The sequence below is a fragment of the Achroia grisella genome, unplaced genomic scaffold (genome assembly GCF_030625045.1).
Source record: "Achroia grisella isolate CSIRO2021 unplaced genomic scaffold, CSIRO_AGI_Agris_v1 utg18712, whole genome shotgun sequence".
NCBI lineage: Eukaryota > Metazoa > Arthropoda > Insecta > Lepidoptera > Pyralidae > Achroia > Achroia grisella.
Window position 1 is genome coordinate 63,676 of NW_026712691.1, and position 26,850 is coordinate 90,525.

At 35.3% G+C, this 26,850-nt stretch overlaps 2 protein-coding genes across 3 annotated transcripts in view; one reads left to right on the forward strand and one right to left on the reverse strand.

Moving 5' to 3' along the window:
* LOC131841688 (uncharacterized) overlaps window positions 1-18,830 on the forward strand; it is a 62,755-nt gene extending 43,925 nt beyond the window's left edge. The window contains exons 1-6 of one of the 2 annotated variants that reach the window (XM_059190002.1): window positions 292-362; window positions 9,127-9,293; window positions 13,515-13,648; window positions 15,653-15,835; window positions 17,006-17,497; window positions 18,785-18,830. In XM_059190002.1, the coding sequence (XP_059045985.1) occupies window positions 300-362; window positions 9,127-9,293; window positions 13,515-13,648; window positions 15,653-15,835; window positions 17,006-17,124 (666 nt within the window). In that variant the 5' untranslated portion in view covers window positions 292-299 and the 3' untranslated portion in view covers window positions 17,125-17,497; window positions 18,785-18,830. Of the gene's footprint in view, window positions 1-291; window positions 363-9,126; window positions 9,294-13,514; window positions 13,649-15,652; window positions 15,836-17,005; window positions 17,498-18,784 lie in introns of those variants that run through there. The other variant, XM_059190001.1, reaches the window with a different exon arrangement.
* A 2,131-nt stretch (window positions 18,831-20,961) lies between these two features.
* On the reverse strand, window positions 20,962-26,537 carry LOC131841697 (uncharacterized). Its single transcript, XM_059190013.1, has 2 exons — window positions 22,511-26,537; window positions 20,962-22,328 (listed from the first exon to the last, which is right to left on the reverse strand). Exons 1-2 carry the CDS (start codon window positions 26,535-26,537, stop codon window positions 20,962-20,964), a joined length of 5,394 nt encoding a protein of 1,797 aa, XP_059045996.1.
* Window positions 26,538-26,850: the final 313 nt, after the last annotated feature.

Sequence of the window (26,850 nt, forward strand, 5' to 3'; positions counted from 1 at the left end):
ATCATACTATGTATTTATATAAATATATAATGTGTAGCTAAAAAAACATTCGTAATTTTTTTAGCGTTTGATTAACCTCGTTGACCGCCTTTATTTTCCTTTGTGTTTACGACCTATGAAAGTATCCAAAATACAGTAATAATAAAATTTAATAACTGACTATAAACACAATAAATAATATTCGGTGCTACCATGGTTATTCGAAGTGTATACAAGAAAATGTATAATGGTACTATGAGCATTTGTGGATATGTAAAGAGGAAGAGGATTAATAGCATATAGTCGCAAATGAAGTCGGGATGGCAGGAAATATTCGACATCTGTCCACTTATCATCACGAGACGGAGTCATCCGCGACGTCAGTAAGTACATACCAGACCATAACATATACCATGATTACTATCTTTATTAATATTATGAGTATCTAAACTACTCTTGTTATTCATAACCACGTCTAATAAATCTATTTCAACTATTCAATCTCGTTTTCTTGCTTTGACTTTAAGCTTTTATGAATAAGAGGGCATTTGTTAGTTCCCTAACGACTCAATGTCTTAAGCAGTCAAAATTTTGGGTAAAAATTATTTATATTCTATTTAATTAATAAATTTTCATTATAGTTAGAATGATTGGAACATCTGAAATACAACAAAAATTTTGTCTGGTACATTTGAATCAAGACAAGATCATTTTATGGTATGCAGAGTTAATTAATCCCACGTTAGACAGATATTCTTCATAAATTCAAAGACCAAATATTGAACCACTGCGATACGAATGGCCCAAAATATTTATCTGTAGTGTTTTAATTTTTTTTATGTATACCACGACATCGAAGAGCACTAGGCGATTCACTCCGTAATTTGAATGACATGTGACAAAGAGCCAAATCTTTATTTCAGGTATCACTGGGTAGATGAACTGATCTCTATCCATCATAATTTTTACGTCTATTATTATTAGTTTTCTCAATTATAGAAATATAACTATAATATAATATAATAACCATAATAGAAAAATAAATATAAAAAATTGGATACACATTTTAATTTTTTTACCAAGTTTTTTTAGGTAACATAAACCAAACATTCACCGTATGTGATATGTACCACAAATAACCTCCCTTGAGGCTCGTTTGAAATATGCTAACATTTATAAAGTAGGGCAATAAATGTTCATTTAATAAAGAGTATGCTTCTATGGTCTTATTAAATGAAAACCCTGACTTTTAAAATTTATTTTAATTTAGGAACTCTAGAAAAAATATGTATATTAACAAAAGTACTTAGACGATATTAAAAATTAGAGATTACAATTTTTTATAGAATCGTGTAACATGTTGATTCTTAGGAACTAATTAGCCTGACATATTACACATTATTGTGTACCTAATATACACAAATATATGACATACATACATAAAAAATAACCCTTTCTGCTTTACCATAGTCGGATAAAAAAAACGATTACAGTCATAAATCTGACAATCAGAAGGATTTTGTTGGGTTTCCCGTTGTGGTAAACTTGTATTCTACTTGTGATTTCTGCGAACATTTTATGTGAAATGAATCAAATATTCAAGTCCAACGTGGCAGGGGACGACCTACCGCCGTCTCTAGGATTAATTAGATTTGTATGGTGTTTACTATGTAAATACTTAATAAGTTCAGTCGTAATGGGGATAACAGACGAATCCCAGTATATAGCATTTATATGAACCGGAATAACCTTCAGCTTTCTGTACAATATGCTGGCGTGACGTGATGTAGTAGAATATATTCAAAAATTGTTATCGTATGCCGCTTACTATATTTATAAAATTATCAAAAGACCTTAACCTAACGTAACCTTAATGTTTGATGAAGATTAAATCTGTTAAACATGGTCTAGGAATATCCTTGTCATATTTTATATTGGTTTTTACTTCATTATTTAATTTTTTGAGACAGTCCTTTTATTGCATTTTATCGCAAATAATTATAATCTCTTAAGTTTTATAATCTCCATATTAAATCCTTGGAAATATCTCCCTCAGCTGGTATATACAAAACAGCCAAATCTCCTGGTGAACGTTTAATATAGGTAACATTCTATTACATAAGACTGTTGACAAGAACACTGCATGAAATACAAATTACTCAAGTTTATAAATAAAATAATACATAAATATGTTCGCAGCAGAGGTCACTCATTACACTATAATGCAATTCTCTTCATATTTTATATTTTTAATAATATTATTTATATTTTTAATATTCGCTATATGACTTTTGAAAATAATTACAGCATTGCTGTCTTCTGTCTTAGTAGAAATACTGCATGCATTTGTTGCGGATTTTATTGTTTGGGATCACAATTTAATACAATCAATTGTGAATATTATATCTATTACGTCATACTTTAATAAAATCTTACGTTTTTTCTATTAGTCTTATAGTTATAAGATATATTAATCTTATCCTATCGACAAGTAAAACCTACCTACTGAAATATTATATATTAATGTAATGTATATTATAACAAAAATCTAGATAGGTCAATACATACAATGAGCCAGTCCTGCCCATTGTATGTATTTCTATATATATAATGTTGTAAGTAATCATAAATAAATAATCTGAGAACAATTCACACAGCGCCAACTAAAGCTTGTGTTATAGGTACTAGATAACTGTCACAACAACATAGATATTTTTTTTGTAAATACATATATAATATACATAGTAATGACTGATGACTGAGTAAAATGAGAATAATATAACAGATGAAAAAGGATAACTCAATATCTACATAGAGTCAAGGACAACCCTGGCCTAACAAGAACATAATAAGTACAGTCTACCAAAGATTAAGGTAGGGTTAAGAATATTAGTATAAATATAATAATACTAAATTCAGGCATACTTTCTAAGTAATATTGCATATTTTTATCATCAAATATAATAATAGTCTAAATAACAATTACCAACAAATCACAATATAATTCTATATGATATACATACATAGTTACTTATATCTTTACTTCGACGCATTGAAGTCTACAATGTATACACAACATACCGAACAACCCAACAACCGTATCAATAACTAGGAATACGAACCAAGAGATATGTGACACTATTACAATCCTTATATTAATTTGATGTAAAAATTAACTACATACTTACAAACCAGCGTTATAGGTATATGTTAAAATATTACAGGTAAGTGTTTTAAGAAAATAGTACAGAATAAGTTCCCATTCGTACCATTAACAAAAATCTACTTATAGCAGATACTCGAACTGTGGGTGTTGGCCTTGATTAGATTAGCCAAATTGCCTTAATCTGAGTAGTTCTTTGTTAATCTGTAAGTAACAAATAAACATAGTTGAAATACAAATGGTAGGCGTTTTCAAGATAATTAAAGTAGATTTTGTACATGTGTAAATATTGTACCAATAATATAGTAATATGTACTATATCACTTATCTGTTTTTATTTAAAAAATGTAATGAAAATACTTAATTAATTTTGCGTTAGAAAGTAATTTTTTTTGACAGTTTCGGTGGGCTTAGGGTTTTACCGCCTTACTTCCAATGATCTCAACTCTTAATTTCTGGCATGGTTCAAATATTTTTAGTCTTGAATATGATTGTATGTACCTATTCGTCTATACCTACGTAACAACTGTTGGCTGTTCCAGAACACTATTATTTACACCTTTTGGTTTTTTACTCGTATATAAAGCCTAATTTTATACTGCACTAACGACCCGCCCTTCTATGCATATAATAAAATCAAAATAGCGCCTATTAGCTAACCTACATTAGGTATATTATTCTACTATACCTCTGGCAATAGGCATATCATTGAAAATTGTTTTCAACATCATGCAGTAATTTTTTGTTGACCTGTACAAACGTACTGTCAAAGAAAACTAAATACTAAATATTTTTTTCTTATTATAGCGAATTCATAATGTTTCATTTTTCATCTGTTTATAGATATTGTTACCGGAACATGTTATATATTAAAGAATATGTGTTTAATACACAACTACTCGTAGCTTCATTTCATAGCACATTTAAAGCTGTAAATGCGGACATATTCTGATATTAATACACTGCACGTATGCCACACGTGAATATTTCAGAGTTATAGCATACTTCTACAAATGACTATACCTGAACACGCTACATATTAATTATTTACATCTATACCATCAACATCTAAACACATAAATCAAGCTAAAGATAGTTTTTTCATAACCCACTAAATGTATCTACATATTATCGCCTATTATTTCTTTTTAATATAAGAAATATTTTTTTTTACATAATAACTAAAACCTTAATACTACGTAGGGGACAATGCATAATTGATACGTTGTCTCCGTAAGATAAGATTATGTATCTACTCTTGTCCTTATGAATATGACGATACAACAATATATGCATATACATAGCAAGGTATTGTTTGTAACTGGATTTAGGTACTACTAAATCTACTTACAATTTAGTCCCTGTAGAGGCACTTATTTTTAAATTTCAGTGTGTTATTTGATTTGCGCAGTTCATCAAATATAAATAAATTCTACGTATAATTTTAAGAAGAAGCTTTTGTGTACTTATCATATCACTCAAAGATGGAGATTACAATTGAATGAGAACTACAACATGAATAAATAACATTCTCTTATTCATGATCCTACCTTAGAGAATGCTGGATAGGCACTGTAATACATTTTGTTCATACATTGTGATGGTACGAGTATGTATAAATTATGTCTACATTAGATGATCTTGTAGACTGTTTATTAATAGATTGTATAAGTTACAACAGAATGGTTGTCTACGTACCACAAATATTGTAGGTATAAGAATTGTATTATGCTGTATACATCTAGTCCAACTTGGTAAAATATTAGTTAGAAATCTCGCAATAATATAATACACTTATTAAATATAAGACAATTATTAACAGAAAATAACAATTATTATTAAATTAATTAAGTTAATATGACCCGCACCCATCGATTTCTAATTACAATAAAATATTTGTAATCAGTTCAGTTGTTATAAGATTAAATAAAAACTACTATTTGTTGCTATGTTTACTTATTGTGACCTTGAATCATCTTTGTCTACGGATTACGCAAAATGAAAAGAAGATCAAATAAAAATAAATAATGATATTGTGTATCATTCATTATAGAGCCGTCCTTATAATTTATCGCATAAAAGTGCCAAGTCCTGCATTCCATTGTTTAATTACAATTTGCGTAATTAATTTTAAAGAACGTAAAATTTAGCATACTCACCTTTTATATGTACCTGTTTTAATAAATCATTATTGTTTCTAAATTTATCTATAACAATAGATTCATTAGATGATATATCGATGAAATACAAACGTATATTAAATAAGCCTAATAAATTGCTTTTCGGGAATTCCGAAATAAGTTAATAAATTGCCATTCCGGAATTGTACGGAAGTTATTGGAAATCATTCCATAATTCTAATTATTCATTGCTCTCCGTATGGCAGCAAAATAAAATATGCTTAGGGAAAATAGCCCTGACGCGCTATAAGCACGAGACTACACAAAATAAACCCTACACCTGACCTACCTATCTACCCAAAAATTTGAAAAATAATACCGACATTTATTTTATTTATTTATTTAATTCGGATTACATCCATATTATGTTAGTAGACGACTTATAAACTATGTTAATAAATTATAATATATATAGATATGCTCTCAGTTCATTTAATATATTTGTGTCGACGTCCAGAAGCCCTAAGTACGCAGCAGTACAAGAGCCTTTGGAGCGTCCAATCTGACATATTTGCAATAGTCGTTAGGAGGCTGTTAGCGCTCCCCCGAATTCTAAACATGTGATGCAGCTTTTTGCATATTATGTCTTGAAAACAATTTATTTTAGAGACTTTATGTTGACTCAATATTTATTTAGTGGCAAATATTTTTTTTGTTTTCATTTCATTAATTCATACTGATAATAACTCTTATTTCTAAATCCATACTTTACCCAACCAACTCTAGATATTTATTAAATAAATATATAAGCCACATTTGGAGATATACATAACGGTGCGAGTTGCGATCACGTGGCATGATAAATGAGAGAATTGATCATTTAGGTTTATACATTGCGCCCCTTTTGTCTAGTTATGCCTCGTAATGGAAGAAGGACATGACATATTCCTGTCTCAGTTCTCTTTTGTTCAATACAAGCTTTGAGTGTCATATAGAAAAGATTATTATTGTAATAATAACATCCTGGACAATTCACACATCCAGTCATCTAGTCCCAAGCTAAGCAGAGCCTGTGGTATGGATACTAGACCATTGAAATAAAAATATAGATCCTTTTTTTGTAAATACATCCATGATGTACATAGAAAACACAATAAGTGGTTGTTTTGTTATCAGTCTGGGATACTCATCAATACCAATATTTGTATATTGGTACCATTTGAGGAAACGAAACCGCAAGCAGCGGTAGTACCACTGAGGTCGTCAATATTAAGTAATAAGTATGTACTTAGCATACATATTCTAGGTAAATTACATATTAAAAACTAATATTTTATGTTTTATAAACCTTTTTTCTGGCTTACAATTGAAACTTTACATTAACGGGATATTTACGTATCGGGATCTGCTAAGTAATATCATAACTATGAACATCTTGATAAACACATTTATGTGATACGAGAAAATTTACAATTATGTCAATTTTTCAAAATAACTTTTACAAATTATAATACGGTAAAAGTTATTTTGAACACGTAATGTAATACTATTTAATATTATAGTGCCCATGCCCATGCCCATATTCTATACACAATACTTAATATAGTCTTGAAGTAGCTGTTAATAGAATAATTAAACATTGATAGAATTTGGTAAACACCTTTACTTCCAAAATCACATCAGTCAGTAATTAGCCAAATGTCAAATCTATAAAAAATGTTACACATTATTAAGCGACCGAACATACTCATTTAGCTGCACAAGTAAGAAGAAATATAAATTATTGTCGAATCTACCGTCCAATCGACAGCATCGTATGATTGCGTCTAAAGATTATTATAATGAAAATGCTTACATAAGTGCCACTTATGACAATCGCTTTTGTCAAATTATCGTATATATTATCGAATTTCGTAGCGGAAATCATAACGTAGACAAGAAAGAGCGCTTCAGAAAGTAAAATGGATTATATTTTTAAGTTCAGGCGAATAGACGTTTATCACAAATTTTGTCAGCAAAATATATTTGGTAAACTTATTGTTTAGTATTGGTTATCAAGTATTTATAACTGGTCCTAGATTTTAAAATCATCGAATGTTGTCGAAATCTCAAATGCTTAGTTTATATGTACTAATACAGAGTCAGGTTCTCCATATATAGAGTACTAACGTGGAAAAATAAATAATGTTTGCTATTTGATATACATACGAATTTGTATAACAAACAGAAAACATGATTTATTTTTGCATATTGTGCTACTGTAGATGGAGGTTGTTACAATTAATTAGATAAAAGACTAATCTTTTATAATTCCATAATAATAATTCGTCTTCTATAAAAGGATTAATAGATAACTAAAAAAATATCTAGATTTCAAAACCATGCTTACCACAGTATTAATACACTTAAATGTAATATATATGACAATACGTATTTTTAATTATAATCTAAAAGTTTATCCAATTCACACTATCCAGAATATTGATTATAAGCGAACGTAGCTGTTCACGTCCTTAACTTCACGATAATTTATCGTACGCCGCGTCGTTACACTTGTACGGCCGATTTCAACCACACACGAAAATTGATTACAATCGTAATTCACTCTAGCGTGAACTGACTGATTGAGTCTTATGCTTTCGTTTGTCTAATACACACATCTACATCTGTTTGAGTCTTTGATCGACTACAATACTAGAACGTCGCCAAGCCTCTCTTTTTTACTCTTTTATTTAATGTTGTTTATCAGTTCTTTTTGAAAACAAAAAAATAAATGAACATTAAAGTTGGAAATAATTACTTCATAATATCTGAAATAATCAACTAAAACGTAGTTCTGATTGTACTTACATCCAAAATTAAAAACTTTATCACATTTATTTAACTATCTATCTATCCCAATTATAACTATATTTATTCAAATCAGAGATAACAAATTTCTTTTTAATATTCCAACAATTAAAATTACATCTAAAAAATCTTAAGAGTTAAAAGCCAACGCTTACCTTCCTTTTGAGAAAGGAAGGATATCATTACCTTTGAACCTGTTCTTACCAATTTTTATAGGGATAAAATCCCTTCTTTATTGACTTAAGACCAATAGAAAGGTTAATTAATTCACTCTCTCAATAAAGTTTACCTACCAAATTAGTTAATCAATGTCAATATTATACCCTTTCAACAATTATTAAAATTCATAGTACATTTTCGTTCAGCCCAAAGATTAAACACGATGGAACCTATTAAGGGTCGTGACCACCCCTTCAATTTGTTATTATACTGCAGTAATGTTATAACGGGTAACTTGATATTATTAAAATGAATTCTGTATAACTCAAATACAAGAATAGTTTCTGTCAAATCTGTAATAAAAATATTTTCTACACAACTGATCTGGAGCTAAGGTTGGATTTATATTTTAATCTATATGTAAAAGCTCTACCAAAGCTATTTTGTATATCGCTGTCATATTACCATTTAAAAGCTAAGGTTTAAGGTATATCATCTATTTGAAGGGAGGGGAACTTTTGAAAAGAATATAATATGCAAGGAAGCAGATTTACAACAGAAGTGTGTAAAAACCTATATATGAAACATTTATTATTACTAATTATCTTATCTGTGTTATTACTAATGACCTCGATGGTAGTAGTTCTATCCTCACGTGGTACAACATACATATAAACCTAGTTAGTGATTACATTAGAGTTAAGATTAATGACTTACAGAATATCGAATTTATAACTTCATAAATACTATTAAATATATTTATATACATTTTACAAGTACTATTAAACTATCATACTATTTTTATAGTATCTAAATTCTATTTTTTTTCATTACAGTTATTATTGTTTATTACAGTTAATAACAGAGATCAACGTGCAGCTAGCTCTGTTCCGCGATCTGCTGATCCACATCGGGCAGCCACACGACTGTCCAGAGCTTCGAGAGCGCGTGCGCAGATTACGTCGCGCATGCGTTGAAGCCACCAAACAGACCAGCCAGTTAGTTCTTCCCAATTGTAAAAAGTAAGTTTCTTACATCTATAAAATCTGCCAATAACATGTTTTTTATACATATAACATTTGAGTGCACCAGTTTAGGTAATAAGAATACCACCATACTATTGATCACTATTTGCATATGGTTAATCAAAAGTTATTTTTCCATAAAACCATGTTCAGACTGAATCAGTAAACTGTGCATGTACTTAAGGGGTTTAAATAAATTAGGGGATCATTTTTTTTATGTAAATTCGTCAATTTTGAAGCTAGAAGCTTGAAACTTATTTTTGAGGCTGTTGATTAAATATAAATAAATATGACATTCTAAGTTTCTAAAAAATTTACCCTTAAAATAGAATAGGAGACGAAAGTTTTTATGTAAAGTCGTCATTTTTGAAGATAGAAACTGATTTTTGAGGCTGTTGATTAAATATAAATGAATATGACATTCAAAGTTTGTAAAAATTACCCTTAAGGGGGTAAAATAAAATAAGGGAAGGAAGGTTTTTATGTAAACTCGTCATTATTGAAGTTAGAACGATAAAACCTTTTTATTGGCTTTTTGAGTTAGTTTATTAAATACCTTACTAATATTATAACTGTCATAGTAACTCTGTATGTCTGTCAGTCTCACTTACACGCTAAAACTACTTAACAGATTTAAGTGAAATTTGGTACACAGTTAGTCTAGATCTTGAGAAAGTACATAGGATACTTTTGAATGCGAAAAAAGGGTTGTAAGGGGGTTGAAATGGTAGATGCAAGATTGTACGTAAGAATCATAATTTTTAAAGGTAGAAACTTATATTTTAGGTTGGTGATTAAATATGGGTAAATATGATATTCAGAGTTTTTAAAATTTTACCCTTATGAGGGTAAAATAAAATAGGGAATAAATGATTTTAGGTAAATTCGTCATTTTTTAAGTCAGAAGCTTGAAATTTATTTTTGAGGCTGTTGATTAAATATCAATAAAGAAAAATGGGTTGTAAAGAATTTAAAGGAGAGTTAAATGTTTATATGGAAATGTTGTCATTTTTGAAGCTAGAAGTTTGAAGTTTAATTTTTAGCCTATTTATTCAATATATATTTAGAAAAAGAGTTAGAAGGGGTTCAAAGAGTTATGTATGGAAGTGTCGTCATTTTTGAAGCATTGATGAAACTTTTTCATTTGAGTTTTATTGGGTTAGGTCTATAAATATTTTTTTCATTATTTCGTCTAAGTCACTAATTTACGCGGACGAAGTCGCGGGTATAGCTAGTAGCTATATATTTAACTTCAAAACCTGCCAGATTCTGCTAACATACAGAATATTTGCGGAGTCTAAAGTATATATACTACATATATACATAGTAGAGTACATTTCAAATATAAGAATTTTCTGACCGAATTTTTTTGCAAATATGTGGCCGGCCTGAAAGTTTACAATGGATTCGAACGGAACAAAAAGTATTTACGAGCTCTAAAAGCAATCCTCGCCCTTGGGGAGCGGATCTGTGTCTAGAGTTAAATTAATGCTCTCCCACAACTGGATAAATAGCCCCCTGCTTTTAATACAAAACAAAACATACATAATTCAAATGGGCATTCGTTCCTAGTATTTCGATACCGTGAATGACTAATATAAATATTTACTTTTACCCGGGCCCACATGTAAAACCAGAAACCTCCACGACGTTACACGGGTCCGTAGTTTGATTGGGTCCTATGAATTACTTTACATAAAATAATTTACAATTGGTTTCTTGACAATATAACGTAAATACGTATTCATTTTATCTATACACAGACGACCAGCACTCTCAATTAACGCTATATAATAAATCGTTTCGAAAGTTTGTCTAAGGAATCCTAAAATGCGAATAAGAAACAGAAACATATTGTGACAGAAAACATAACCATCAACTTCATTCATAGACATTGAATACATAAACTTGCATGACGAGTATATCAATGAGTCTGACCACGCATGTTGTTTTACAATACACGAAAATAAAAAATACAGCAAGATCACGTGGGCATTTATTTTAGCTTTAGTTTTTTTATACCGCAATGGTGGCAAACAAGCATACGGCCCATCTCACGGTAAGAGGTTATTGTAATGACGCCTGATATACAGTTCTAAGTCTACTAAGACTTAGAAATGTACTAAGAGTGTTAGGTTTAGATTGGGATAGGTACTGTTATAAAGTGCCATACTTACATATATAAAAATATAAGATACAATTGATATATAACAATACCACGTTATGACGTGGTATTGTTATATTTGTGTAGCTATAAATGTGCTTAATTTGCTATTAAACATATGAGATATGTAAAATATTAAATATACTTACAAACAATGTCTCTGCTCCAAAGGTATCAATATTTTTTAGGTTTGAATTTATTACGAGCTAGATAAAAAAAAATTTTTGAACCTTAGCCTTGCATTAGCATATTTTTTGCCGACATAATAAGACATCATAATTTGAATTATACTTTATAAATAACATTCGTATACAAAGGTCTTCTTGTAAATTTACATTGAAATATTTATGACAGCGCCTAACCGAGCCGTTACAAATTGTGTAGGATCGCGTTGTGAGCTTTTATGTAAACCCGAGTAGATGCCCTCTACCCAATTATTTGCATTTCAAAAGGCAAACCAGTCAAGTCGGAAGTCAATCTGAAAATTCCGAAAGAGAACTAATTACGACATAAAAGTAGGTATTCATGTATATATGTAGCATGTCCCATCGAAGTATTTGTAGGTATCTGAAACTAATAAATCACAGAAGGAATTTTCACAAAGCTAGCCTAACTAAATTAAATGTATAATAATGGAATTCTTGATTAAATTTGCATTTACAAAGCTATTAATAACACGTTGCAATTTATGTTATTCCATTGAAAACCAAGTTTGTAATTCAAGAAGCTCTTGAACTGTGTTTGTGATGTGCATTCTGCCATGCTCGTACTACATGCACGACTGCACGCAATAACGATTATTTGTAGTTGTGTGCAACTACTGATTCAAATATCATTAGCAGTAATATAACACGATAAATTGTATTTACTGTGTCATACTGGTTATATATTTAACAAACATTATTTATTAACCAACTTCAAAAAAGGAGGAGATTCTACGTTTATATCTTTCTTGTCAATATCTTTGTCAATAGTGGATAGATTAATCGCGGCAGAAGTACTAGTTAATATATTTATATATATTTATAATCCAAAAAATGTGATAATAAACACAATAGAGAAACAAATAAAATCAATAAAAAAAAACAAATAGTGGATGGATTTAGGAAATTATTTTTTGTTTAGAATGGTACACTCCAGAGATGGTCCAATTCCCTGTCCCTGACTGAGCAAGAGGCAGATAGGAAGCTGCCTCTTGCTTTGTCAGATTTTATAAATAAGTTGTTATATACATATAATAATATGTATATATAAATAAAAACGAATAAACCAACGGCTTTTCTTAATCAATAACATTTTTTATCCTTTTCGCGCAGATTCACCGAAACCGAATTAATTATAAGAACGTGTTAAAGCGTAATATATTGCCAGATAATATAAATAACCATAATTGAACCATCATTTAATGAATCACCATTTAATGAACAAATACACAAAAAGGTTATGTCTGTGATTATTTAATTTATCAAGTCAGTAGTCAAATCCACACGCACTATTGGGATCTTGCAGGGATTAATTTATGCAAATTGACAACCAAAAGCAATTACCAACAATTACTCCAATCCAGACATACATTGTCCATGATAAACGATTCATGGCCCCTCCCTTACAAATTAACAATACGAACTGTGAAATCTGATTTTATAAACGTATTTCATGCGACTATATTATGCCAAATAAAATATAATTATTTATTTATTCTTTTGCACACAAAAATGCGGAGCACAAGGAATAGCGGAGTTTTTAACTAAATCATAATGATTAAATACATTCTTTTTATTTTGTTTAATTTAATTTAGCATGACACATTATTTACAGTAACATTCAACTTATTTATTTTACTTGAGTTTAGGCTGACTTCCTCAATAGGTTGTATTTTTTTTAATAACTACACCCATACTGTATTAGTAGAAGAAGTATCGACCTACAGCTCCTTTTACAACCTGAATGTTATTACCAAATTTTTAGACGTACACTGATTAAACTATAGCTTACTTTTACAAAACTATATAAGTAATTAACTAAATATATAACTATCTCGTAATTGCTCTCAGATCAACAAGCGACGGTTGTACGGAACAGCCCCAGCTGGTGCTCCTGTACTTCATGTCACAGCTACTGCTTCGAGAACTGGCCAAGTGTCACCGGCTCGTACAATTAGTGCCAATGGACATGACTTCTTATTATGGTATATCACAACACATATCCCAAGACTACAGTACAAATAGTTGAGAGTTATTTTATTCATTTATTGTACTTTGGGAAACTTATGGAATACTAAATTGAATAAAAATTCAATTTCTATAATTCTTTATGTGAAACAGAAGTGTACCGAAAAATTCAATCCGAAGCAAAAATTTATGTAAATACACAACTAAAAATATATCATGTACAGCATCATGTATATTTTTTATAACTATAGTAATTTCCAAAGTATATTATTATTAATAATAATATTTAATGAACAAAAGTAAAAGACAGTTACAGTTTTAGCTGGTGGAATGAAATAATCTCAACAATTTCTTTAACATTTAAAACAAAGTTATCGTATAGAAATATTTATTTTAATAAATAAATGTAATAATTACGCAATCTAATCTAATACGACTATCGAAACACTTGCGTACACTTGTTGAATGCTAACGACATACTCGTATAGTATGTACATAAATCAAGAATTTGCTTGTTTGCAGTGATTTTATTTGCAATCTCAATGTTGCTCAGACTGTACTTTAAAATTTATTATATATGTATACAGTTCTATTTAATCTGAATATATCTGTAAATATATTCAGATTCTGATAGTACACTATGTATAAAATCATATCTATTTCACCTACTTCAACAGTCAAGGAACATCACACGATGACATGATATCCGTGGTGTTGTTCATGTATATAAGCTACGCGACAGTTACCACTTACTATCTGGTGGGCCGTCAGCTTGTCATTAGGTTATTTACTTGCCATTATAATTACATTACATCTATAATTTAGCTCCGTCTTAAGAATCCTCGACTACCTAACAAGTTTTACTAACTCTGTAAAAAACTTGTTTAAGGAACTATTAAAATTATAACAAGAATAATTACGCGAAAATTGCCAAAATATTCCTAATCAAAATCTATCACAAAGCTAAAATACGTGAAACTTTCATTAGTTAAATATCTTAGATGTCAACCTAAATATTAAGCACTTACCCACCGTCAGAATCACTTCTCAATTCTGGTCTTTTGAATTACAAAGTTTGTTTTTAGAGACCGATTAATAATTAATTTTCCTTTACCCTCCTAATTGTTTTTCTAATTTAGCAAGCTCAGCGGTGAGATAACTAGAAAAGACAAATGACAGTTGCATGAAAACGTCCTTTGTAACATTCTTGAACACCAAACATTACTTTTAACTTTTTTCTTTAAATATTTCTAACTTGATATTTTATTATTATGTGTTTGATTTTATTTTGAAGATTTATTGTTTTTAATATACATACCAAGTTGTGGTTACCACAAAATACATTTAAAATTATTTACTTCCCTACTTTATTTAAAAACGAGCTTCTATTTCTAGTTCTATCTATATGTATAATTCTAGTCTTATCCTAGTCCGGTAAATCAGTCACTCTGTCAGTATTTGAATTTTTATGCAAAATATTTCGTAATCCATACACCATACTATATATCTACTAAGCTAAAATTTTGACGGCGGCAAAGCCTCGTGGGATTATACATACATATATCTGTAATAGATACACTCTTGCAATACTTTTAAGAGCCGCACGACTTTTACATATTTATTTTCCAGTAAATGTTAAGAAAAGCAATATGATATTTTGCAGTAATAACGTTTATGGTCTTGTGGCATATATGTATTTCCATACAGAGTTAATTTTCATTGTACCAAGTTGACGCCCATAGAACAGTACTCGAAATCTGAAAACGTGGTCTTGATCATTTTTATATATCTAATTACCACGATCTCATTTTCAATTTAGGAATTCGAATTATACTTTTATTTTTTAACTATGCTTCTTTGAGAGCTCTTTGTCAACTTTCATAAGTGCTATAATTATGTTTTGCATGGTACCCCTATTAAGACTGATTAATCTTTATTTTTTATAATTATTTCTCTAGTAATAATATTTATGATAAAATGTATTTATTGCATATAGATAAAGATAATTTTATTGTAAACAGAAAATCGTGCCGGTCCATCCAATTTCGGTAACGTGATCAGTCAGATTTTGCTGTGCAAGCAAATCACACCGGACTTCAATCAAGAGGAGCTTTGCAGTATCGCCAAGGACACTCAAGAGATAACCAGGATAGTGAATGATATACAAGAATACCTGCCTCAACATGAAAATCTTAATCATTTGGGTATGATTTTATCATTGTTGTATTTTTCCTGTTAGTAATCAACTTTTAAGTGAGGGATGGGACATAAGACTTCTACTAAAGATATCGTTTGACCTTACTTGACAGATCACAATCTTAGTTTAAATTTGGCATCTATCAAAAGATAACAGTGTTGAACTGTTAAGAACAATAGTTGTAGTTCCTACATACACGACGCTATTTATGTTTCTACTGTTATACTATTCATTGGTTCTCTAAAGTTGGTTATAGTTCAGATTCTACAGTTAGAGAACTATAAACTTAAAAAAAAATAATAAAAAAGTAACCATTCATAAAATTTTAAGATGCCGAAATTTTGTCCATTCAGTTTGGTAACTACAATTAGTTACAAGACTACTTACTACTGTTTATGTATTATCACGAGCATGGTAACGTAGTACTGTTCATGTATAAAGGCGACGGTTACCATTTCCCATCATGTGTGCTGTCGACCTATTTGGTAATTAAATAACAAAAAAATTATAACATTTAGGTTTATTCAACTTTCGGCTTTTTTTTCAATACATCAATAAGATAATATAATATGTCTATGTTGCAAATAATAGCGCAATGTCGGAAACGAAGTTCCATTTACATAAAAGGATTAAGAGCTTACTCCCACGTTTTCGTATCTCCATTGACATTAAGAACACTCTGCAGTGGAGTGCGGGAAAATGTTCCTTTATATGGCATCCTACCGCAACATTGGTGTTACCATCTATCAATATAGTTGTTTATGTAAATACTTTTATTGCTATATCAATAGTGCTCGCAACTTCATACTCGTGTACATTTTTAGATCGCTATTTATTATATTATTACAATCAAACAGATATAATAAATAAAGCACCAATATGACACCTTCAATTATTTAATTAAAATGCTACCTATATAATAAAATGCAGGTGTAGTATTTTTTTTGTGCACATATATGATATAAAAATAAGTTTACACATATATTCCACATGTTTAAAATAAAATTATCTACAAACCACATTTAAAACATGCATTACGGCTAAGCTTTGTATTATATATAGTTGGTAGTATATTTTATATATGCACAATAGAATAGTGATATGGTACCACTTTCAAAGATAAGTTATCTCTTTCATTATCTATATATTATATATAATAAACGCTGTTGTTTTACAGAGAGTAACGTCGCACTGAAAGGCGACGACGTCAACGGCCTGTGGAGGAATAAACGAAGAGGTTCTTTGTATAAGGGTATGGGGGTGCTCTGTTGCGTGTCCAGGCCAAACTACCTCTGAGGGTGACGGGTCTCGCCATCCCGGCGGCTCAGTACAGAATAAACACTAACTCGGAATTGCGAACTCCTGGGACATTGTTCCTATAAAAAACTCCAAGTGTTCAGTGAAATTCTATAGTAGTGATCGTGGTGTGACAAGTACCTAATACTTGTTCGGTATAGAAAATGAAGGGGTCCATTAAATTGTTTAGTTAGTAACCGATACGTGCGAAGGTAGATGATTTGTATATTATGTTACAAATCATCAACCTCTAGAGTTGTATGTATGGATAATAATATGTATTATATGATTACAGAGTATACCTACGTGAATAAAAGCGCATAGTTGCATTTTATCGTGAATTGCCTGGAATGGGATCAATTGCGTTTAAGTAGTACGTATGTTAATATTATATTAGTTTGTTTACTAAATAAATATATTATCATATATTTATTTAGTAAACATAATTCACACACTATGCATTTAAAAATTATATTGCGTATAAATTGTTCACACTTAGTAGAATTTAAATAATAGATATTCATGAATCGTAATAGATATCCGAAAGTTATTTAGATACTAATTGTACAATACTCATTTCATACACTACTACTACAGGTATTTATATCTAAATATTTTATAACTATATATACTATACATAGATATCTGTGTTCCACAAAAAAAATATATTAGTATTTTATTCTACATTTTCTTTCTTTATAGTCGTGTTATTAATTGACAAATAAATTATTACTATACAATTAAAAAAAATATGTAACTGATATAAAATACTGGTACTTCTTTCTGCTTATAGATAGAAATATATTTAAGTTTACAAAAAACAACAATTAGTTTATTATTGAAATAGTTCAGTAAAATAAAAAAATAAATTGAACAAGCAGCAATTAATATAATCTTATAAAAATATCATGTTAAAAAATATGCTTATTAGGTACTAAAATATATTTAATTTCTTGTTATTCGTACTACTATACTATATATATTGCACCCAAAAATAAACATCGACATCTAAAAAAATAGGCATATAATTAATAACATTATTATATTCTCTATTTTTATCACTTATTTTCAATTTCTGCTTCGATATCTAATTTATAAAAAAAAAATATAGAAACCGTGGCCTAGTCAACATATTTAACTATAACTATTCTAGTCAATTAACATGCCCTATTTCATAGTCACATTATGTAGCAAGAAAGTAGTCACAATACATCGTAGCTATAGATAGAAATGAGGTACCTAATCTATTACTATACATATAATATTATATAAGCTCATTATTGTTCGATTAGATCGACATATTTATTACAACCAAACTAAATAGATATAAATTATTAATTATAACACTTACTTATTTTATAATATAATAAATATATATGAGTAAAATGGTAAGAATTGTATTCATGTGGAAATCAACAGGTTTCCATGACTGACAGAAATTGTAATGTCACTAGAACATTATTTAGTTATAAGTAGAGTGTGAGTCGTGTTGTCTACTAATGATAATGTAGTCATCATCATCATAGTGAGCTTGTTCCGAATTTTACGTCATAGAGATTAGTCAAATATATAGTACCGAAGCAATTTAATACTTAGATATACAAATAATACGTATATCAGTAGTTACAGAAGATTAATTTTGTTACTCGACTTATTCCAGTTTCAGCAAAACAAATCAGGCTTCCTCAATCAAAGTTATAAATTGGCCAAGTTACAAATTTCAAAAGAAAGGATTGCTTGCCTTCCCTTCGGGATTTACTAATTATATCTATGATAAAATTAATAAATTAAGGTTATTTATAAAACATAACTCTAACCTGAAAGTATTATATCGAAGTAAGTATTTTACTGTACCTATTTAATTTTTATTAAAAAAAGTATTTTTTATTTGTTATGTAATATCAATGTTGTTTTTTACAATTTTATTACAATTTTTATTATCAGTTATGTTCATTTATCAAGTTACGTTTGTAGCTGATCTCATTAATTAAAAAAAAACAAATTACATCTCAGAAGAGAATTCAATTATGTTTATAGGTTTAAGTATTTTTTACTTTTGCAGAAGTTCAAGGGAGGCCTAACGTATATTAATAAACAATATCTGAATACTAGAAACTTTTATAGTATGCATGCTTCACTGGATTTAGAACACAGATTAAGTAGTTTATTGACTTATTATTATAGCGCACTGATACACTCGATGAACATTAAAACTTATCCATTTTTTATGAAAATTGTGTTATATTATTTTATAAAATCTAATAAGGAGTTTTTCAATATTATTATAACAATAATAAAGTTATACTTTCGTATTTACTAAATCAGTGTAATTAATAACTATTTAATGCACTTATTAAAGTGATGACTGTGATATACTCATAAAGTAAATTATAGAAAAGAATATGAATTAGTAAAAACATACTCAGAGTACTGAAGTTTTATTTCAATCTATCCACTTTATACAAATTACTATCAATCAAAACAATATCGTTTTTTAATTATAGGTATATGGATAAGATCTAAAAATCTTTTGCGTGAACTAGTTGACTTTAGTCTCGCCTATTTCAACAGCATGTTTTGTACAATGTGTTTCTGTTGATGAATGAGATAATTCAGACAAATTATAGGATAAAGAGCATGATATTATAATCCTCCAGAATGACAACGCTTAAGGGGTATAACGGGCGTCACATGGCAATGTGATAATAATAACAATAAATAAACAACACTCGATAATTAACACAACGCCATATAATATACATAGAAAACACCCAGATCGATACTAACAATGATACTGATTGTATACAATGATACAATGCGAGGAATCGAACCCGTGACCATCGGAAGTAAAGTAGTGTACTAAACCACTAGACCACCGAGGGCGTCAAATGATATTCATTAATATTGAATCATTAAGTATATCACGTGGACCAGCTTCTTTGCTTTTCCAATTAAAGTAGTTATAATTGCACATAGATATGGGTACAAGGATGATTCAATTTGTAAGTAATATTAAACACAAACGTCGTATCAAACCGAAAGTGTCTTTAAAGTTGCATTTTGATTAGTATTGTTATTCGAAATATTTTAATGGTGTTCGCAGCAGCTGGCCTTTACAATTTCACTAATTGATAAAATAGGTAAGTTACCACTCCAAACCCACGGACAGACTTATAAAGCAGCATAAGGCCAACTCCTGCCTGACGGAAACGACTGAGGACACCACTAGGAGTTGGAACCTCAGCTCAGACGGTCGTAATTTTGAATTTGACGTGGATTAGATGGAATCGTAGGGGATATTGGTTAGTAGGCAATAGCACACAGTCGTCCTTAAATAAGTACTTGACACAACTAAGTTAATCTTAAATATCGGTATTAACAGTATTTTCCTCTGCTACTTGTCATACACAGGAATATCACGGAGCTACTTTGTATATGTACGGGTATCTATTCCCCGTACTTGTTTGTAAGGTTGCGGGTGCAGGTGGAAACAAGAAAGACAAGTGTAATTATCCTCTCGAGCAGAGTTCGGTGGTCTGTACTAGCGATGGAAGCGGAATGAATTGTGCCGCGTTCGGCACCTATATTTATACTCCGCCCGCTCGCACCGTGTCACGTACTAGGTAACGATTGTGTTACGCACATAGGTGCGAGCGGGACGGAGAGCGCGAAAGACCACCTCTACTCGCTCCTTTATTTATTAATTTAAACTTTACATACAATGCAATTATATTTAATTCTACCTATTAGGGAATTGAAACTACTACAATTATAAATTTTATTAAGCTAACAATAATCAAATATTTACAATAGTCGCGAACATATCTCCCGCCGCAGCTAAGCTGTATTTAATTCGAGTTCGCGTTGCTCGATTGGCAGGATTACTAATTTCTTCGTAGGTCGCCGAAGTATCCCCTTGTTAGTGCGCACGTCGACCGCCCGTATTTCACCATCCGGTCCCGGATACGTAGCCACCACCACGCCGCGCGGCCCGGAGTTCCGCGGCAAGTTGCCGTCTGCCACCAGCACCAAGTCTTCTAACTTGATGACTCCGTGTGTAGCTCGGGGCTCCCGCCGGTGTTGTAGCTGGGGTAAATATTCGGTTACCCAGCGCCTCCAGAAGCAGTCAGCGAGCCACTGACTGGCGCGCCACTCCTTCCTGCCCGCCGTATCGCCCTCAGCGAAAGCTCCCGGCAGTGGTACGCGGGACGGACCTCCCAATAGGAAGTGGTTGGGGGTGAGTGCGTCCTCGTCGTCCGCTGATGTCGACACGTGGGTGAGAGGTCGACTGTTGAGCGTGTGTTCTACTTCCACCAGCAGGGTGAGAAGGACTTCTTCTTTCGGGGCTCGTTCATGCAGCGTTGCGGCCAGCGCGGTTTTCACGCTGCGCACTAGTCGTTCCCAGGCGCCGCCCATGAAGGGAGCGCTCGGTGGTATGTAGCGCCAGCGTATAAAGCGCACCGACGACTCTTCTTCCATGGCTTCAGCGGCTGCTTTCTTCATCTCGAGGTCGGCACCCTTGAGATTGGTGCCTTGGTCCGACCACAGCTCCGTGGGGCACCCGCGGCGGCTTATAAAGCGCCGCAGAGCCATTACTGCGGAGTCGGTGCTGAGGCTGCCGGCGATCTCCAGGTGCACAGCCCTCGTGGTGAGACATGTGAACAGCACGCCGTACCGCTTCTGATGCGTGCGACCCACCGTCACTGTCATCGGCCCGAAGTAGTCTAGGCCGGTGAAGGTGAACGGCCGCTGATGATGTGCCAGCCTGCTGCGTGGGTGGTTGCCCGTTGATGGTTGTGCTGGTGCTGCTTTCCTGATGCGGCACGTTTGGCATCTCTTCAATTCACTACGAACGGCATGTCGTAGGCGCAACACCCACATGTGTTGACGCACCTCGTTCGCAGTAGTTTCGAAGCCCCCGTGATGAAGTTTTCTGTGCACCCATGCTATGTACAGGCGTACCCATACATGTTGACCGTCGACTATGGGTGGTTCCCGTTGCTCCGCGGACAGATTGGCGGCAGCCGACACCCTTGAGCGGAGTCGCAGCACATTGTCTTCGTCGATGAAAATGGACAACTGTATAAGTCGACTACTCGACGACAGTTGTTTATTGCGTCGCAACGCCGCTATATCGATGCTGAATGCCTCTTCCTGTATTGAGCGGATCCATAGCCGACGGGCGCGTTCTAAGTAGTGTGTGTCTATGGGTATATAACACACAGGCGCACGTACGTTTTTCTTTTCGACGGTTCTGGTTTTCTTATCTTGTTGCTTCGCCACGTGGGATCGTCTTCATGTTTTTTGTTTCTCTTGTGGGTAGCGACGGCGCAGTGTTGCTTGAGTGGTCGCAATTTATTTATAAATTGCAATACGCGGGCCGTACTGCGGACGATCTTCATCCAGTCGGAGAATCGCGCGGGATCGGGCAACGCTCGAGATAATCGTGTTGCATCTTGTATTGTGTGGGCGCGCTCTTCGCTTGTATTTTCCGTATGGTGGGAATCGTCTTCATGAGGCCACTCTTCTTCTGGTCGATATAGAAACTGCGGCCCCCGGAACCATCTGTGTGTTGAAGTGAAGTGGTGTGGCACGTCGCGTGTGGCATCATCCGCGACGTTGTCGGCCGTCGGCACCCATCTCCACTCGTTCGTTTTCGTATCTTCCATAATTTCAGCGACTCGGTGAGCGACGAAGGGCTTGAATGCACGCGGCCCGGTGCGTAACCAAGACAGTACGGTACGCGAATCCGACCAGTAGACACGACGGGCAGGTTTCAGATCGTGTTCTTCGACAGCCGTGCGTGACAGGCGGCTCCCTAGTACGGCCGCTTGTAGCTCCAGACGTGGTATAGTGGTGACCTTGTTCAAAGGGGCCACTCTTCCCTTGGCTGCGATGAGTGACACACGTACCTCGCCGGTCACGCATACGGCCCGCCAGTATACGACACAGGCGTATGCATCTGAGCTCGCGTCGACGAATGTGTGAAGCTCCGTCGTACGTGCCGTCGCCACACCGGGGTAACACCGTGGTATTACCAAGTGGGGTAACTGCTGTGCGTGCGATATCCAGCTCCGCCACGCTGCTGCTTCCCGTTCTTGCAGTTCGGTGTCCCAGCCGATACCCGTGCGCCACGTTTCTTGTAATATCTTCTTGGCTTGTATTGTGACGGGTGTGGCCAGGCCCAATGGGTCGAACAGCGACATAACGGCGCGGAGGGCTTCTCTCTTCGTTGGGGTGCGTTCGCCTCGTATGATGTGTAACGGAAGTTTGTTCCCGTTGAAGTTGAACCCGAGACTGTCTTCCTCAGGCCGCCACACCATACCCAGTATCTTCTCAGCGTCGAGTTGCACCATGTTCTCTTCATTTCTATGTGAGAACTCTTCTCGTACATGGCGCGAGTTCGATGCCCAGCGCTGAAGATAGTAGTTCGCCCGGCTGTGGATGTAGGCGACCTCGCTTGAGACTCGTACGGCTTGCTCTTCAGTGTCGAAGCTAGCGAGGTAGTCGTCAACATAGTGATTGACAACCACCGCTGCAGCCGCCTCCGGGAACTCTTCTTTATGTAGTTCGGCGTTCTTGTTCTTCACGTATATCGCCGTGCATGGCGACGAAGTGGCCCCGAAGATGACGCTCTTCATCCTATATTCGACAGCTGGACCCTGGCGTCGATCTCCTCTCCATAGAAACCGTTGCATGTCTCGGTCTTCTTCTCGTATTGTGACACGCATGAACATATCCTTGATGTCCGCTGTGACCGCCACACGGCGCTGTCGGAACCTCATGAGGACCCCAGGTAGTGATTGGAGTAGGTCGGGTCCCGGCAGCAGCATGTCGTTGAGACTAATGCCCCTTGTCTTGGCGGCGGCGTCGTGCACGATGCGCAGCTTGTCCGGTTTCTGTGGGTTGATGACAGCGAAGTGTGGCAGGTACCATACTCGTTCAGTCTTCACCGGTGGGGCGATTTCTGCATATCCCCTTTCTAACAGCGTGGTAATTTGCTGTTTATATCTGTTCTTCATGTCTTCATTCTTGTCGAGTTTTTTCCCAATTAACTCGAGGCGTCGCATTGCTGAGTCGTAGTTAGCCGGCGGCGTTGCGTTGTCGCGTTTCCATAGCAACGCGGTCTCGTAGCCTCCCGCCGGTAACGGGCGAGTTTTTTCTTGCAATATTTTCAGCGCGCGTTGTTCCTCTTCATTGTATGAGCGCTTCGGTGTGACGCCCAGTGATTCGAGAGCGAAGTGTTCTTTCATTAATCGCTCTATGGATTCTTCATTTTCTTGCCCGTCGACTAAGTGACTGATTCTGTGCACTTGCTGTCTCGCTCTCGCCGCTCCCGTGCCGTGCAACACCCAACCCAGGTCGGTGAGTGATGCGACCGGTTGTGTCTTATTGCCTCTTCTGACTTCATGTGCGAGCAGCAAATGCCAGTTGTCTTGACCCAGCAGAACCGTCGGTTGACCTTCTTCATATGTCAGCTGATCTATTATATCGTACAAGTGTGGACAGTCTTCTATTGCGCTGCGTGATACTGTTTGTGGAGATAACAGTAGTTTCTTCATGGTTCGCGCAGACACGGCATGATCTTCCGATCTTCGTCCCCGTATTGTGAAGTGGACAAGCTTCGATTCATCGGCGTTTATGCGTGTCCCGGCCACGGCCTCTATGTAGAAGGGTGCGGGAGGACCAGTGGCGCCGATTTGCTTCGCTGTTGCTTCTTCGATGATGGTGCACGTTGCGCCGTCGTCCAGGAGTGCGTATGTATCGCACGTTCCTTTGGGACCGATCACTTGTATCGGCACTATCTTGAGGAATGCGATCTTCTTATCTTCTCTCGCAGACGCGACGACTGCGGCTGCTTTATCATCGGAGGGCTCGCTGTCCTTCTTCTCTATGGTGTCGACGTGCAGGAGTGGGTGATGTAGGTGTGTACACCCACCAACGTTGCATCTCTTCGTCTTGCAGTTGTGACGAAATCTTTTTATCCTCAGGCAACGGAAACATAGCCTGTGTTTTTTTGCTATCTCCCATCTTGCTTGTGGCTCGGCGTTCTTCACAGTGATGCAATCGGGTGGTGCGTGTCCCTCCCTGTTGCACGTCGGACACGGCGGTGAAGTCGGTTTCTCCTGCGTGATGTATGTTTTCACGCTTCTCTTCGTTGCTGGCTCCCGCCGGTCTTCATTTACTATTACTTCGGCGGGTGCGAAGTCACCGCACCTGGCTGCGGTGATTTGCAGGAACTTGGAGAGCGTTATCAGGTCCGGTTGATCAGCTGGCTGTTCTGCTACGAAGTCGTAGTATTTGAATCGTAGCGCAGAAGGCATCTTCTCCGTGATGGATCTTGTCACTTCTTCGTTGTACAAATAGTGGTTCTTCTTCAGGGCTTGAATTGTTGCAGTGACATTGGCTATTCTGGATGCGAATAGACAGATGTCCTTGGGGTTGTCTGACAGCCGCGGCAGCGCACGAAGTTTATTCATCTCGGCCATCACGAGTGCTCCTGGACGGCCGAACCTCGTAGCAAGTAATTGTATTACTTCTGCTGCAGACGTATCCCCGACGAAAAGACAGTGTGCAGCCTCTTTGGCCGCACCCTTTAAACACCGACGTAATCTACCCAAGTTTTCTTGCTCGGTCAGCTGCCCCGCAGACTCTTCATAGGCCATCTTCCAGGGCAGCCATTCGCTTGACGCGCCGTTGAAGGGTGGTAGTTCTGTGACTCGCGGCACCGTGGAGGGCTGAATTGCGCGAGCTGCCATAGTCATTGCAGTCGCCAATTCCTTATAGTCGATGCCCCCCTTCAGTGAATCCTCTTCTTTCTTCGTTGGCATCATCGGTGCTATGGAGTCTTCCCTCGGACCGTTGTGGCTTGCATGGTCCCGTCGGAATGCGTCGCTGCACGGCTGCGGCTGCGGCGCTTTCGTTCCCTCTCCGGCGGGTATCGATGAGATATTAATCCCCTGATGCAAGTCGGCGGTCGTCCTCTCTGTGTGCGGCTCCATTGTGAGTGCCAATGTGCTCGTCCGGCGAATCCAGTCCGTAGTCCTCTCTCTTCTTAATGTGGCGGCGTCCTCTTCATTTTCGTCCTCCTCTTCGTCGTCCGTGTCCGCCTCCAATGCTGCGACGCGTGCGGCGGCCAGTTCTACCTCCTTGCGTAGCAATTCTTCTCGGGCTTTAGCCAATTCTTTCTTCTTTTTTGAAGCTGTGGTGCGCGGCGCCCTTGGAATTGTTGTGGTAGTCTCCGCAGAAGTCTCCGCGGAAGTCTCCGTGGTAGCAGTAGGTTCCGAGGACGTGTACGTCGTGGTGGTCGACGTAGTGGCGGCAGCAGGCGACGTAGTGGCGGCGACGGTCGGTGTAGCGGCGACAGGCGACGTGACGGCGGCGGTGTTTTCTTCGTTTGATTGAGCTTCCATGGCTGTTCTTTGGCTTCTTGTTGTTGGCATCTGTGATCTTGATCTCTGTGCAGTCTTGCTTTCTTCTTCCAACAATCCGGCTCGAAGGACCAGATGTACGGGTATCTATTCCCCGTACTTGTTTGTAAGGTTGCGGGTGCAGGTGGAAACAAGAAAGACAAGTGTAATTATCCTCTCGAGCAGAGTTCGGTGGTCTGTACTAGCGATGGAAGCGGAATGAATTGTGCCGCGTTCGGCACCTATATTTATACTCCGCCCGCTCGCACCGTGTCACGTACTAGGTAACGATTGTGTTACGCACATAGGTGCGAGC

Coding starts and splice junctions, on each gene's coding strand:
- LOC131841697 (XM_059190013.1), bottom strand. CDS start 26,537: ATGGAAGCTCAATCAAACGAAGAAAACACCGCCGCCGTCACGTCGCCT. Junction 22,329..22,510: donor CTGGATGAAGATCGTCCGCA/GTACGGCCCGCG, acceptor ATATACCCATAG/ACACACACTACTTAGAACGC.